The 16,846-nt window shown below is 38.7% G+C and overlaps 1 protein-coding gene across 1 annotated transcript in view; it reads right to left on the reverse strand.

Annotated features, from left to right (window-relative positions):
• The window catches only part of SMAD9 (SMAD family member 9), a 67,992-nt gene extending 57,145 nt beyond the window's left edge, over nucleotides 1-10,847 (reverse strand). Inside the window, exon 1 of the mRNA XM_007958653.2 lies at nucleotides 10,436-10,847. Coding sequence (XP_007956844.1) covers nucleotides 10,436-10,847 — 412 coding nt within the window. The remainder of the gene's footprint in view (nucleotides 1-10,435) is intronic.
• Between the last annotated feature and the right edge of the window lie 5,999 nt (nucleotides 10,848-16,846).

The following is a 16,846-nucleotide window of genomic DNA, read 5'->3' on the forward strand; positions in this document are numbered from 1 at the left end:
ATTCCAGTCACCAGTGATAATTAACACATCCTGATTGCATGTTTGGTCAACTGGTAGATGATCATCCATTTTAGGAGGTGGCATATGATCAAGAACCAGTCACCCTGCGGCTGACTCCTCCCATACGTGTATAGGGATACCTCATTTTACTGTGTTTCACAGACACTGTGTTTTTCACAAATTGAAGGTTTATGGCAGCCCTGTGCCAAGCAAATCTATTGGCACCATTTTTCCAATAGCCAATAGATGTGGTCACTTCATTCTTCTCTCTGTCACATTTTGGTCTTTCTCACAATATTTCAAAATTTTCATAATGGTATTTCATACTTAATAGGATACAGAACAGTGGAAACATAACTTTTATATTCACTGGGAGACCAAAAAATTCCTGTGACTTGCTTTATTGTGATAGTTGCTTTATCGGGATGATTTGGAATTGAACCCACAATATATCCTACATATGCCTGTATAGGTGCTTATATGTGTGTATATGTATGGGTGTATGCACATGTATTTATGTGACTATATGCACATAAGTTCATATATATAGTAAAGCACATAGGAGGCACAGTCACAGATATTTCTTAGACAAAACCTAACACCTTACAGAGCTGGTTTTCTGTGTTTGAGGAAATAATGCCATAGTCTCATGGGACATTGTGATCAATTTGCATAATATAGTTCATGATGTTATGTTCTACATCCTAGCTTGGTTAGCGGTGTCTGGAGTCTTAAAAGCTTTCAAGTGGCCATCTAGTATACAACAATTGGTCTCTACTCATCTGGAGCAAAAGAAAAAGAAGGAAACCAAAAACTCAAAGAAACCAGTCTATAGGACAAACAGTGCACACAAACCATAATCTCACCTACCCTGGGACTAGAGTGCCCAGCTACTACTACTGACCTCTAATCAGGGCCACAATAGATGGACACTGATATAATGAAAGAAAAAGAACAGAACCTCAAATTCCTAAAAGGCAAACAAAATACCAAACCAGACTTGAAGACTTCTCAAGCCTATTGCTCTCAGATAGTCTTCAGATCTTGAACCAAAACTAACCCTAAAATCACCTTGTAAGCTAATAACATAATAATTCAAAATATAATAAATAAATAGAATAAAATATAATAAATAGTACAAGTAAGTACTATGCTCCTTTAAAAAATCAGTATACAGGACCTAATGATTAACAATGACTTTAAAATAAAGATGAGAATATCATAGGGCAGGGAAACTAGATAAATGGAAACAGAAAAACAGAATGGAAATGAGAATGTTCATACTTTGTGAAGAGTGTAACTAATGTCACTGAACAATTTGTGCAGAAATTGTTGATGGGACCCTAGACTGATGTGTCACTTTCATCAAAAGTACAATAAAATACCATTTTTAAAAAATGGATAAGAACTTTCATTTTAAAAATAATTATTTCGGAATGGCAATAACCATAGCAATATAATAATAACATTATTATTCATGTTAACATGAAAACTTTATGAATAGCAGTCAAACACTGTGTGATATATTACTTAAAAATAGCCCTGAAATATTATCTCATATAGTGCCAGAAGATAAGCCCCTCAGGTTGGAAGGCGCTCAAAATATGACTTAATTATGTGGTTGGAGTAAAGTTTTCAGGACCTCCTTTTGCCAATGTGCCACAACTCAAAATGAGAACAGATGCAAACATCCATTAATAATCGGAACATGGAATGTATGAAGTATGAATCTAAGAAAATTGGAAGTTGTCAAAAAAGAAATGCAATTCATAAAGATTGATATCTTAAGCCTTAGTGAGCTGAAGAAATGGAGTGGTTGTGGCCATTTTGAATCAGACAACTCTGGTAGCATAGTGCCTAAGGCACTTGACTGCTAACCAGAAGGCTGGTGGTTCAAACCCACCAGCCACTCCTCGGAAGGAAGGTTGGGCAATCTACTTCCGTAGTGATATTGCCTTGGCAACCCAAGGAGGGGTCGCTATGAGTCGGATCCAACTCGACGACACACAACAACAACATCATGCTGGGAATGACAAATTGAAGGGGAATCGTGTGGTGTTCATCATCACAAAGAATGTTTCAAGATCTATCCTGAAGTACAATGCTGTCAGTGACAGGATAATATCCATATGCTTATGAGGAAGACCAGTTAATAATATTATTATTCCACCAACCACCAAAGCCAAAGATGAGGAAATTACAGATTTTTACCAACTTCTGCAGTCTGAAACTGATCGAACATGCAATCTATACATGTTGGTTACCACTGGTGACTGGAATGTAAAAGTTGGAAATAAGAATCACTGGTAGTTAGAAAACATGGTCTTGCTGATAGAAATGATGCTGGAGATCACATGATAGAATTCTGCAAGACCAACGACTTATTCATCACAAACACCTTGTCAACAACACAAGCAGTGAATATTCATGTGGACTTTGCCAGATGGAGTACACAGGAATCAGATTGACTACATCTGTGGCAAAAGGTGAAGGAGAAGCTCAATATCTTCAGCCAAAACAAGGCCAGGAGCTGATTGTGGAACAGACAATGGCTTATATGCAAGTTCAAGTTTAAGCTGAAGACAATTAAAAGAAGTCTGCGAGAGCCAAAATATGACCTTGATTATATTCCTCCTGAATTTACAGACCATCTAAAGAATAGATTTGATGCACTGAACACCAATGACCGAAAACCAGAAGAATTGTGAGATGACATCAAGAACATCATCCATGAAAAAAGCAAAAGGTCATTAAAAAGACAGGAAAGGAAGAAAAGACCAAAGAGGATGTCAGAGGAGACTCTGAAACTTAACCCTGAATGGAGCATACCTAAAGCAAATGGAAAACTGCACAGGATAAAAGCACTGAACAGAAGATTTCAAAGAGCTGCTCCAGAAGACAAAGTCAGTTATTACAATGAAATGTGCCAAGAGTTGGAGGTAGAAGACCATAAGGGAAGAACACGCTTGGCATTTCTCAAGCTGAAAGAACTGAGGAAAACATTTAAGCCTCAAATTGCAATACTAAAAGATTCCATGGGCAGTATGTTGAGTGATGCAGAAAATATCAAAAGAAGATGGATGGAATACACAGAGTCACTATACCAAAAAGAACTGGTAGATGATCATGCATTTCAAGAGGTGGCATATGATCAAGAACCAGTGGTATTGAAGGAAGCCGTCAAAGCTGCACCAAAGGAATTAGCAAAGAACAAGGCTCTGGGAACTGACAGAATACCTGTTGAGATATTTCAATAAATGGATGCCCTTCTGGAGGCACTCACTTGGCTATGCCAAGAGATTTGGAAGACAGCTACCCGGCCAATTGACCTGAAGAGATCCATATTGGTACCCATTCCAAAGAAAAATGATCCCACAGAATGTGGAAATTATCAAACAATATCATTGATATCACATGCAAGTAAAATCTTGCCGAAGATAATTAAAAAATGGTTGCAGCAGTATATTGACAAAGAACTTCCAGAAATGCAAGCTGAATTCAGAAGGGGACATGGGAGTGAGGGATATCATAGCTGATGTCAGATGGATCTTGACTGAAAGCAAAGAATACCAGAAAGATGTTTACTTGTCTTTTATTGACTATGCGAAGGCATTTGATTGTGTGGATCATAATTATGATCCACACAATCTTTGAGAAGAATGGGAATTCTGGAACACTTAACTGTACTCATAAGGAACCTGTACATAGACCAAGAGCTGCTGTTCGATCAGAACAAGGAATACTGCATGGTTAAAATCAGGAAGGGAGTGCGTCAGGGTTGTATCCTTTCATCATACTTATTCAATCTGTATGCTGAGCAAATAATCTGAGAAGCTGGGCTATATGAAGAAGAACATGGCATCAGGATTAGAAGAAGGCTTATCAACAACCTGCGATATGCAGATGACACAACTTTGCTTGCTGAAAGTGATGATGACTTAGAGCACTACTAATGAAGATTAAAGACTACAGTCTACAGTATGGATTGGACTTCAATATAAAGAGAAAAAAAAATCCTCACAACTGGACTAATAAATAGCATCAGGATATGTGAAGAAAAGACTGAAGTTGTCAAAGACTTCATATTACTTGGTTTTACAATCAACACCAATGGAAGCAGCAGTCAAGACATCAGAAGACGTATTTCATTGGGCAAATCTGCTGCAAAAGACCTCTTTCAAGCACTGAATAGCAAAGATATCTCCTTGAAGAGTAAGACAGACCTAACCCAAGCCATGGTATTTTCATTCACTTCATATGCATGTGAGAGCTGGACAATGAGTTGATGATTTCAAGTTGTGGTTTTGGCAAAAAATGCTCAAAGTACCATGACTGCTAAAAGAATTAACACATCTGTCCTGTAAGAAGTACAGTGAGAATGCTCCTTGCAAGCGAGGATGGCCAGACTTCTTATCTACTTGGGTCATGTTGTCAGAAGGGACCATTCCCTAGAGAAGGATGTCATGCTTGGTAAAGCAGAGGGTCAATGAAAGAGGGGAAGGCTCTCAACAAGATGGACTGACACAATGGCTGCAGCGATGGGCTCAAATATAGTAGGGATCATGAGACACGACCAGGCAGAGTTTCATTCTGTTGCACATAAGGTCACTATGAGTCAGAGATGACTTGATGGCACCTAACAACAACATTAATAACAAAAGTAACAATATATTTCTCATTTTCTCTATTTAGCTATTTCTTACCAAGCAAAAATTTTCAGCTCTTTGGGTAGAAAATAAGCTCTAAGAAAACAGATTTTAAACTAAACTCAGTACAGACAGTGATGACAGAGAAGCAAATGAGTCCTTGTCTATTTTTAGAACCCAGTATTTGTATATAGTGTCTTACGACATAGAACGCTCAACACCATCATGCAAAAACCATGAAAACCCATCAGACTTCCTTTTATGTGATACATGAATGTACAGGAATAAAATGATGGCTTGCTTTATGAACAGTCTGAAAGTCAGAGGTCAGCACAGTTAATAACTTACAGCTCTTATGGCTTCCTTTTCAATGACACTTTTCCTTTAATGACATTTTTCCATTGCAATTTGAACAATGTTCATATACACACCCTCTTCCCCTCGCCTTTTTTTGGAGGAAGAACTTGAAAAATCTGTTTGATATCAGTTTTAATATATATACAGTATATTCCTAACATTGGTCAACACAATGCCCCATACACTTGTGAATGCAGACAGTTATATTTATTCATGACCTGAAGATCTTGAGGCACTCCAGCCACTAAAAGAAAAAAAAAAAAAAAGCATGTATTTTTCTCTATTGTAATAGATATCTTGCTAATGTATTTTTACTATCTTTTGGGTAAAACCAAAAGTAGTAAAAAAACCAAAACCAAAAACCAACCAAACAAACAAATCAATGGTATCATCTTGTTATTCAACCTGACAGGGTCAGTTACCTTAGATTATGCCTAAGGCACCTGACTGCTAATCAGAAGGCTGGCGGTTCAAACCCACCAGCCACCCCTCGGAAGGAAGATGGGGCAATCTACTTCCGTAGAGATACTGACTCAGAATCCCAAGGAGGGGTCACTATGAGTCGGGTCCAACTCGATGGCAAATAATTAACAACATATTTTTAAACATTTTCATTCAAAACACAGTGCAGTGAAATGAGTTCCTTTATGTCTCTTTTTGCAATAGTTCTTTTGCCAAAAAAAAAAAAAAAAAATTCAGAGATTTTTCCCCCTAAACCCTGAGGAGTTACCTTTTCTCTAGTTTACTACTCCTACAGTGTCTGTTATTTTTGTCCATGTGATTGACATTTCCTCGGTAAGTTGTAAATAACTTGGTTTGGTACTTTTTGTCTGGTCCTGGGCTGCAGCCTGCCATATGATTAGTATATATCTTGCAGGAATTAATAATAATAATAATAATAATAACTATGCAAATGAAGTGTTTGTAGTCTACTATGCAAATGAAGTGCCTATAGCTCACTGAGAGGGGATTGTTCAGCTTGTGCTCCCCACCACCACTGGGAGGGGACATGCCTTGAAATTGATAAGCAGCCAACCCCATAAAGATTTTTCAGACAGAAAGAAGGAGAAGAAAGAAAAGAAAGAGAAGAATTACAGAGAGAAGAGGCAAGGACCTCCTAAAAGAACTATAAAATAGGTCAAGGGCTGTAACACTGAAGACAGCAGGAGGCCTAGAAGGTGTCCTGTGGCAGAGTTGGTGGTTACAGAGAGCAGGGCCTATCTTCAGGGAGCCAAGAGGAGGCCTGTCTTCAGGGAGGTCTGTTCTCAGGTGTCTGAGAGGAAGCTTGAACAGCTGAGAGAGCTGTCCTTGCACTGAAGAAGGGAGACTTTGCCTACATGATTCCTGATCCTGATCTGGAATTGTAGCCTGTTGATCCTGATCCCAAGTTGTTACTTCCTTAATAAACTACTGAACTGTAAGTATGGTCTGTGGGTTCTGTGTAGCACTACAACAGATTATCCAATCCAGAAGAGAAGCAGAGAGTGCTGTGGAGGAATGGCTGGTGTCAGAGTTAGTAAAAAGTTTGCAGGGTGGAGATATGGCTGACTTCTGACTCATGGGAATTAGCTTTGGGCTGATACTAGTCTTTATCCCCACTGAAGTCAGACAGGTTCTGCTGCTACAACTATAATTAATACTACTACAGTTTTTCACATAGCTATCCCCAGTTACTAAATTCTATTTTCACATCTCAACTGCTGCATGCAAATATGAAGCAGTGAGTTTATAGATGCTTTATTTTATGTCACCTTTTAAATACCAAACTATCTTACATTCTAAGTGTCATAGAAGGGAAAATAGTGAAAGGAGTTAATGTACTGTACACATTAAGACTCACATGAGAGCTAAGAAAAATTACATCTTTTTCAAAATCATGTGGTTTTGCTAGGGTATGGATATTTTAAGAAGCCCTGGTACAAAATGATGAAAGCACTCTGCAGCTAACTGAAATGGCAGTTCAGACCCACCAGCCATTGCACAGGAGAAAGATGTGGCAGCTTGCTTCCATAAATATTTACAGTTTGGAAACCCTACTAAGAGGCAGTTCTACTCTCATATGTATAGGGTGGTTATAAGTTGGAACTGACTCAGCAGTGGGTTTGTTTTTCGGTTATGGATATTTAATGTCAAGGAGAAATCATTCACCTAAACTAACCTCCATGGAGTAAAATCATTTATGTACCATGAAATTATTTTTTGCATAGCTTCTATTAGATTTGTCCACACAAAGTGTAAGGAACTCTGGTGGTGCAGTGCCTAAGGCAATGGACTGCTAACCAGGAGGTTGGCAGTTTAAACCCACCAGCTGCTCTGTGGAAGGAAGATGGAGCAATCTACTTCTGTAAAGATTTACTGCTTTGGAAACCCAATGGGGGTCGCTCTGAGTAAGAATAGACTCAATTGTAGTAGGCTTGGTTTCTTGGAAACAAAGTGTGGTCTGCATACTGGTGACAGTTTACAAACTGTTTAGTACCCATCTGTGAGGAGATTAAGTATTGAAGCTGAAAGTGTCTTTTGGAAACTTTAATAGCAATTTAACAGAGTAATTTTATATGTATTGTAAAGAATAATAAAAAATTTGAGCTTTTATTTTGTCTGTCTTTTTATGTTTTCATTTGTCTAGTAATCACTTTGTGTAAAAGTAATGATTTTTGAAGGCCTGGAAATTAAAAAAAGAAATTGGTCCTTCACTACAGAGTTTGAGAAGCACTCAAACAGGTTATTATTTAAGTGCTTGTGAGAATGAAAATAGAATTATAAGGAAGCCCTAAGTGTACTTAAAATGGATTGCCAAAAAAATGTGAGGTTAAAAAGACAAATTTAAGCTTTAGGATACAAAAACACAGCAAACTTGCTTAACATTAATATTTACTTTGAACATAGCTAAGTATGCAATCTGCTTTATCTGTAACATAAATAAAAATTAGGAGTGATGTGAAGGTTTACCTTAACTATTACTTAAAAATAATCTTTACTATCTTTGATTTTGGAAACTCAGACCTAAACCATGATGTGAAGTGTATCTGTCACATGTAAGACATTCATACTCTCACTTCTAAAGTGACTTCACATATATGAAAAATAAAAATACTAAATAATACTTTAAAATAAGTTTTAGAGTATTCAAAGCAAAAATCAGATAATTTCACATGATACATTTTACAACTACCTTAATTCAGAAAGAGAGAAGTGATTTTTTTAAAAAAATTAATTTTATTGTTGTTGAGGAAATGTAATTTCTTAATGCTCTTTCCATTAGATGTATTTTGGATGCTTGATATAATTCAAATCTTTGAAACAAAGAGAGAAAGGAATGAAGTTATTTCTATCATAATCTCAGACACTGCATTTTTTTTAAAGGATGCATGAAGAGCCCTGACAGAAACAAGAGTGAAGGAAAGAAAGCAAAAATCTGCATGATCTAGAGGAAATACATCAGATTTGCCAGTGTGGTTATAGATAATCATATCCTCATTGTTGTTTTTTGTTAGCAGCTGTCAAGTCAGCCCCTGATTCGTGTTGACACCATGCACAATGGAATGGAAATTGCCCAGTCCTGTGCCATCCCCATGATCAGTTGCAGAGCAGATTACTGTGATCTGTAGGGTTTTCTTTGGCTGATTTTCAGAAGTAGATCACCAGGTCTTTCTGTCTAGTCTATCTTGGTCTGCAAGCCCCATTGAAACCTGTTCAGCATCACAGCAACACGCAAGCCTCCACTAACAGATGGGTGGGGACTATGCATGAGTTGCACTGGCCAGAAACCCAACCCAGGTCTCCTGCATGCAAGGTGAGAACTCTACCACTGAATCACCATTGCCTTACTCAAATTCTCAAATAGCGTCTTAATCCTCCGGATAAAATGATTATAACACACTGTGTTATCAAGGTAATTACCCTAATAACAATTTTATAATGTGATGAAAGATTTAGAAGCCTGAAAGATTTCCTAGTTAAGACTTTAGCTAGTCATGAATTACTTATTTAATACTGCTTTAAGATAAATTAAAGAATCTCTGGTGGTGCTGTGCTTAAAGCATTGGGCTGCTAATCAAAAGGCTGGTGGTTCAAACCTACCAGCTGCTCAATGGGAGAAAGATAAAGCAGTTTGCTTCTGTAAAGACTTACAGCAATGGAAACCATATCTGGCCTTTGGACACCAGGGTATAGGGTCACTATGAGTCAGAATAGACTTGATGGCAGTGGGTTTGGGTTTAAGGTCAACTGCACTCTTGAGCCAAGGAGCAGACTGAATTCCCCCAACAGTCAACCTAGACAGGACCACCTCTTAATTGGACATGGGCAATTTCCCTCAGCTAATGTTTTGACCCTTTGGTTTCCTGGAAGGAGGCAGGCAGGCCAATGATGGGAAGAAGACTGACAAAAACTATATTCCCAATGGGAATGCCACAAGGAACACTCAATGCATGGAGATGCAGTGAAAGTCTGTTGTGGTCATTGTGAAGGAACAAAGATAAATAGCAGATTTCTCTAAATAGGGAGGGAAGCACATGCACATGTACATGCACGCGCACACACACAGATATGAATGTGTGAAGAGCGTTAGACTACTATTTTAAAAACTATTTAAGAATAATACCAATCCTTCTCTGACCCACTTGGTTTTCAGAATGGGAATGATTTCTAGCAACTCTTTTATTGGTTGTTTTCAGATCCAAATATGAGATACCTTCCACTTTACATGAGCTTGAGAAGAGAGCAGGCAGAAAACCTTCTTGGTCTGCAAACCCCACTGAAACCTGTTCAGCACCACAGCAAAACACAAGCCTCCACTAACAGATGGGTGGGGGCTATGCATGAGTTGCACTGGACAGAAACCCAACCCAGTTTAGTTCAGTGAAGCGAACTTAGGGGAGAAGGAGGAAGTTTATTTTTTAGAGTTAATCATATCAAAGCCATATTCAACCTTTCAAGGTGCCAAGAACTATGAAAAGATTAAAATACATCACAATAAAACTATTTTTCAAAATCACACAAACTTTACCACAAAACAGAAAACCAAACCAGTTGTCTCTGAGTAGATTCCAATTCATGGTGACTTCATGTATGTCAGAGCAGAACTGTGCTCCAAAGAGTTTTCAATGGCTGTGATCTTTTCGAAGCAGATCACCAGGACTTTCTTCCAAGGCATCTCTGGGTAGATTCGAATGGCAAACCTTTCGGTTAGTAGTCATCTATGCCACCCAGGGACTGCACAAGGATTTCATGCATGCTGAAATTAAAATATCTTTTCTCTAGATTTTTCTGATTATAATATTTTAGATTAGCTCCATAAAAGTGAACTTCCCCCTCCTCTCTCTTTTGGGGTTAAAGTAGCTGCTGTCTTCTGGTGTCCCCTCTTTTTCCATCAACTGAGAAACACAAGCTTAATTTTTGAAATAAAATGCAACATAAGGAAGAAACCTCACCTGGAGTCTCCACCCTGCGGTAGTGATAAGGGTTAATGCACACCTCTTTCTGCTTGGAACCAAATGGGAATTCACAGCACTCCAGTGGCTTCAACTCATGATGAGACTGGAGATCAGGCCAACGCCACACTCGGCAATAAATGACGTGGGGCAAACCCTTGCGGTGGGATACTTGCAGCCGTCCATCCAATGACCGGGGAATTGTGACACACTTGCTGGGCTGCCCTGGACAGCTGAGGGCCCTCTCTAGCTCATCCATGGCTCCCTTCTTCTTCTTTAATTTCTTCACTAAAGAGTCTACTGCCTTCTCTGCCCACTTTTCCTCTTCATCTCCTTGCTTCCAGCCTAGCAGTCTCTTTACTGCTGGGCTGGTGAAGGAGAAAAGGGAACTGATGGGGGTGCTGGAGTGCATACAGGTGGACTGAAGGCATTCAGTGCAAACTGAAACCTGAGAGACCACCCTCAGGGCCCACAGGGCCTGGGGAAAGAAACAGCTATCAATTCTCAAGGAATATCACATAGGTGCAAATCTTCCTGTTCCTCTGGAAGCAAATGACACATTCAAGTTGGGAAGTTTGTTGACTTTCTCCAAAGCCCTTGAATAGTGGCAACTCTGGAAAAAAACAAGATAAGAATTTAATTAATCAGTATAATTTTCAGAGAAGTTTAAAGCTGGATATAAAGAAGAAAACATTCTTCAAATGTTACAGACTTGAAAACTTGTAATCATCTTTGACTCATCCCTCTCTTTGTTCACCATGTCTAAGTCTCAGTAATTCTGTCTTAAAATATCTTTCAGCTTTTGTCCCTTTCTCTTTGTTTTCATCAACATCTGAGACCTTTCCACTCACCTAGACTGCTGTAACAACTCTGAAGTAGTTTCTCTCCTCCTCTCTTCCAATTCTAATCCATTTACTCTCAAATTAACTTTCATCAAGACATTTTTCTATTTAAGAAATGACAGTTGTTCCTTGCAGTCCTTTTTCCCAAGTGTAAACTTTTCTCTCTTGATTTCAAGGGCCTCCATAAGCTTTCCTCAACCCACTCTTTCTTCTTTCTTTCTCATTTATAGTTTGTACAAGTAATCCTTCTTCACTGTAGAAAATATATGTAAGTGAAAAGTAAAAAACTAGTATTACTAACAGTCTCACCACTCAAGGATAACTACTCTTAATATATATTCTTGGAAAGTGTTTCTCAAAGTGTGATCCAAGGGCCCAGGGAGTCCCTGAGAGCCTTTCAGTGGGGCTGTCAGGTCCTGTCTTTTCCAATTACTTAACTGTGAGAGGCTAGTGATCTACTTCTGAAAATCAGCCAATGAAACCTTATAGACCACAATATAATATTGTCTGACTTGCTTGCTTTGGACAAGCCACTGGGATGGATCAATTGTTGGAGGAGAATATCATGTTTGGTGAAACAGAAGGACAATGAGGGTGGTGGAGACCCTCAGTCAGATGGACTGGCTTAATAGCAACAAGATGGACTCAAGCATACCAGTAATTGTGAGAATGACACAAGACTGGGCAATGGTTTGTTCTGCTGTATATAAGGTTGCTATGATTAGGAGACACCTTGATGATATCTATTAGACACCTATAGTTAAAAAAAATTCTCTGTTTTAATTTCTAAGTCAGAAAAGAATGATTGATACAGGCTTCATAAGCAAAGTCTGAGGGTCTCATTAAAAGTGTAAACTGATCATGTCACCCAAAAGTCTGAGAACTGCTTTTCTAGAAGTCACACATAGTCACACGCATATATAACTGTGTGATAGCTGGAGCTGTGTATCAACTTGGCTGGACCACAATTCTGTGTGGTTTAAGCAACTGTGATGTGGGTTATTCCCATGATGGGATCAGATATATATGTTTTGAGCAGCCAATCCATTGAAAGGGAGTTTCTCTAGGGGTGTGGCCTGCTTCCAGTATTTTTATGGACCTTCTGGGAAAAGAGACACTATTCTGTGAATCGGGATCTTGTTGTGCTGCCTACAACTGTCCGTGAGCGAACAATCCACCATTCGAGCTAGAGATCTTGGATTCATCGTTCATTGGAGTCAACAGCCGGTATAATGCCTGCCAACCTTGAGCTCGTCAGCCCCTGCAGCTGCGTGAGTCGGGAAAAGCCTCCAGCTTGACATTTGATCCAAGAACTTGGCACTTGCCAGCTTCTGTAAATGTGTGAATCTATTTTCCTAAGATAAATTTCTCTTTCTCTATATGTATGTATAAGCTTTACTGGTTTTGCTTCTCTAGAGAACCCAGCCTAACATAAACTGCATACACAATAATGCTGCTGTCGTCACACTTGTTATTCTACCTGAAAATCAATGAATTCTTCTTTGCCCTCTCCTCCAAACGAGACATTCTTTTCTAGGTTTTCAACATCCCCAATTAAATTTGCTGAGATAGAGCTTCATTTCCTCTTCTCTGAAGTAGTTGGCTTAAATAAAACTTGCTCTTTGCAGATTTTAGAAACCAAGTACCTCATTAATGGTTAAAATGGCTGTTGGTAACATTTTAGAGCAAGATGACTCTTTTTAGTATCCTGGAATCAATCTAGCTCATAATCTCTAACAGTCACTTATTTAACATGCATTAAATGTAATTTTCTTCTTTGTTTCCCTAGAGGGAAAGCTTTCTGAATCCAATTAAATAAATTTCTTCCAATAATGGTGTTATATAAACCCCTGCTACAGTTATCATTATCAGGCACCTCTTATGAGGAGGATGGCGGCCCAGCTGCACAAAATTTATGACATTTATTAAGTATAAAGCAAAATTTGTATCACTTTGGCCCTCATATGGACTTTATTCAGCATTATATAAACATCATACAAACTATGACAGAGAGAAGCATTGAAGCCATAATAGCTGTTCTTTCTCACCTAGCAGTTTGACTTACACAGTTTTATTTGGAAAGGCTGATGTTTGGCTTAACAATCATGAATGTATAAAGTATAGTTAAGTTCTTGTGTCTAACTCTGCTTTCTTAATCTAGATAGCCTGCTATGGTGTTGAAGGGGTTAGACAGCTTAGAGGAGGAGAAGTAGCATGACATAGAATAATCTGAACCCTAAAAAAGTACTGAATTCTGCTTAGTTTTATATGGGATTTGTTATTAGTAAACTGTGGCATAAATCTTTGAGCTTAAGTTAGTGGTAGAGAAAAGGCCTTTATAACAATGTTTAGCAGAATGAAATTAAACATACCTTTCAAAAAACTGTTGCTTCATGAAACAACTAACAGTTCTCCAAACTCAGATTTCTTTTTTTAAACTGTGGGTTCCTATCTATTAATGGCAAGTGAAATTAATTTATTGGGCCAAAAGAGCTTTTGTAAAAACAAAAGCCTATACTGCACAGCAGCTAACATAGAAAGACAAAGTACTATTTCATTAAAACTTTTTATTCAGAGGTTTGTATTTTGTGTGCCTGAGTGAGGGAATGTGTATGTGTTCAGGGTTACAATGCAAAATTTAAGTATTAGAGTGTATTTGTTATTGTGCATTATAATTTAAAAAGAGCTTGAAAAGTACTACCTCTAAACCATACACTTTCTCACATTGCGTCTGTGGGTGTAGGGCAGCGGTGACTCAGAGGGAGAGTTCTTGCCTTCCATACAGGAGACCCAGCTTCCATTCCCAGCCAAAGCATTGCATGTGCAGCCACCACCCATCGGTCAGTGGAGGCTGGTGTGCTGCCATGATGCTAACCAGGCTTCAGTGGAGCTTTCAGACTAAAATGGACTAAGAAGAAAGGGCTGGAGACCTACTTCCAAAAATTAGTTGATGAAAACTCTATGGATCTTCATGTGCTACAGTTAGAAAATATTAGTAACAATAATCTCTGGAAAATAAAAAATCAAAAACCCTTTGGATCACAATGGTTTCATCTCACCATGCATGAGGCCACCATGAGTCAGGGTCAACTTGACAGCAGCTAACAACAACAATAATAACAACCTAACTCTTTAAGGCTCAGCTGTGAGGAGCAACTTTCAGGAACAACCATTCCCTCTTGCCCCTTGGGAAAATTTCAGCTGGTCTAGGGTCTGATCTATTGTTTCAGACTGGCTCTCTGTAATCTGATCTCACTGCTGCATTTCAAATGATTATAACAGACTCAGAGTAGCTCCAAAATTATCATGTCACTGCTGCAAGACACAGCTCCTGACCTATTAAACAGAGCCCCTTGGATTGAAAGAGGCCATAAGGAGTCAAATTTAGAATCTCAGAGGGATGAATACCAAAATTATAATAGCTTCTATGCACAGAAGGAAGAGAATACAAAATAAATGAATAATAGATATATCTTTTAATAGAAAAATGTGAAAAAAATGAATCAAATTTGGCATTGTAGTAACACTAAAGCCTCAGGGTCTTGGCTGTGTAAATAGCGTCTATTTGTCCATGTGGTACAGTTTAGGGTTTATAGAGGTTATTTCATTCTCATTCTTACAGTGTTTTGGCTATTAATAGGACCAACAGCCTCCTTGCTGATCTCTTGCTGGGCATAATGCTGAGTTTCCACGGTACAGCTCTACCCTACCACTCCATCCAAGTTCCTTCAGTAATGTTCACCTGACTTAGGACAGGCTTCCACTGTCAAGTAAGTGAAGGGCGCATAAATTCTAAGTGCTAATCTACCTGACCTCTTGATAACACCACTGCCCAGACTGAAGCTAGTCATAATAATTAAAATAGAGTACACTTAGGATCATTAAAAAACACCTTTCACAAAATTATGAGGAGAGGAGATTAATATTACTTGTAGTTACATCATTACTATAAAGTACAGGTAAGTATGAGAAAACAATTTATAGAAAATAAAAAATATAAATTAACCAAAACGAACTGTTGTCTAGTTGACTTAGACTTAGGGGGATTCCATGTGTGGCAGAACTGTGTGCCACAGGATTTCCAACGGTTGACTTTTTGGAAGTCCATCTCCAGGCCTTTCTTCAGAGGCACATTTGGGAAGACTTGACCCTTCAAGCTCATCTTGAAAGATTCTATAGACAAAATAGCGAATGATGCAGGAAACATCAAAAGAAGATGGCAGGAATATACAGAGTCACTGTACAAAGAAGCGGTCTTGAAGCAAATCTTGAACCATTCAGTTAATAGCCAAACACATTAGTTGCGTGCACCTCCCAGGGACTTCAAATATAAATTAGGCAACTTCTAAAGATGAATGCGTTGTTGTTTTGTTGTTTGGTGCCATCAAGTCTATGATAGCTGGAGCTGTGTGTCAACTTGGCTAGACCACAATTCTGTGTGGTTTAAGCAATTGTGATGTGGGTTGTTCCAATGATGGGATCAGATGTGTATGTTCTGAGCAGCCAATCCACTGAAAGGGAGTTTCCCTATGGGTGTGGCCTGCTTCCAGTATATTTATGGACATCCTGGGAAAAGAGAGACTCTTCTGTGGTTCAGGATTCTGCCTATAACTGTCTGTGAGTGAACAATCCACCATTAAGCCTGGAGATCTTGGATTTGTCATTCATTGGAGTCAACAGCCAGTATACTGCCTGCCAACCTTGAGCTCCTCAGCCCCTGCAGCTGCATGAGTTGGGAAAAGCCTCCACCTTGATGTTTGATCCAAAAACATGGGACTTTCCAGCTTCTATAAGTGTGTGAGCCATTTTCCTAAGATAAATTTCTCCTTCTCTACATATATAAGCTTTACTGGTTTTGTTTCTCTATAGAACCCAGTCTAACACATTTGGTACTGGGAGTGATTCTTGTTGTTGTTATGTGCCGTCGAGTCAGCCCCGACTCATAGAGACCCCTCCTTGGGTTTCCGAGGCAGTATTACTACATGGAAGTAGGATTGCCCAACCTTCCTTCCAAGGAGTGATTCTAGAGGGACAAAATCATAAGGATGGGCTTCCTAAATTGATTCTTCAATTTGATTAATTGTAAAGGCACTGATGACCCAGCTTCCATTAGTAAAGAGGGTCCTGCTAATCCATGGCATGAGATGGCAACATTAATATGTAAAATAGCACCACCAATAGAGCATATACTTTTGAGAAGTGAGGCTATGGGTGATTGCATATTTGATACTTTTCTGCAATTCTGTCAGCATGAAGACTATAAGGAAGCTGGTTGGTTGGTCCTACTTACACTAAACAAAGTGGTGAAAGAGCAAGATGAGCTCAGGGCTGCTGAGTCACACCTTAAGCACCACATAAAAGACCTCAATGTTTCTAGTTGTGCTCTGAAAGAAAGACTTATTTCTTCTAGTAACAGAGCTGATATTGCAAAAAAAAAAAAAAAAAACACAGAGTTTTATTATATGGGTGGCTGAATTACAATGTTAATTGAATTGCCAATCCAGAATGGTGTCTGAAGTTAAAATGAGGCCATTGATTGGGGAAAAAATGGGATCCTGAAACCTGGGAT

The sequence above is a fragment of the Orycteropus afer genome, unplaced genomic scaffold, assembly GCF_000298275.1.
Source record: "Orycteropus afer afer isolate SDZICR_OR568_19922 unplaced genomic scaffold, OryAfe1.0 scaffold01065, whole genome shotgun sequence".
Lineage (NCBI taxonomy): Eukaryota > Metazoa > Chordata > Mammalia > Tubulidentata > Orycteropodidae > Orycteropus > Orycteropus afer.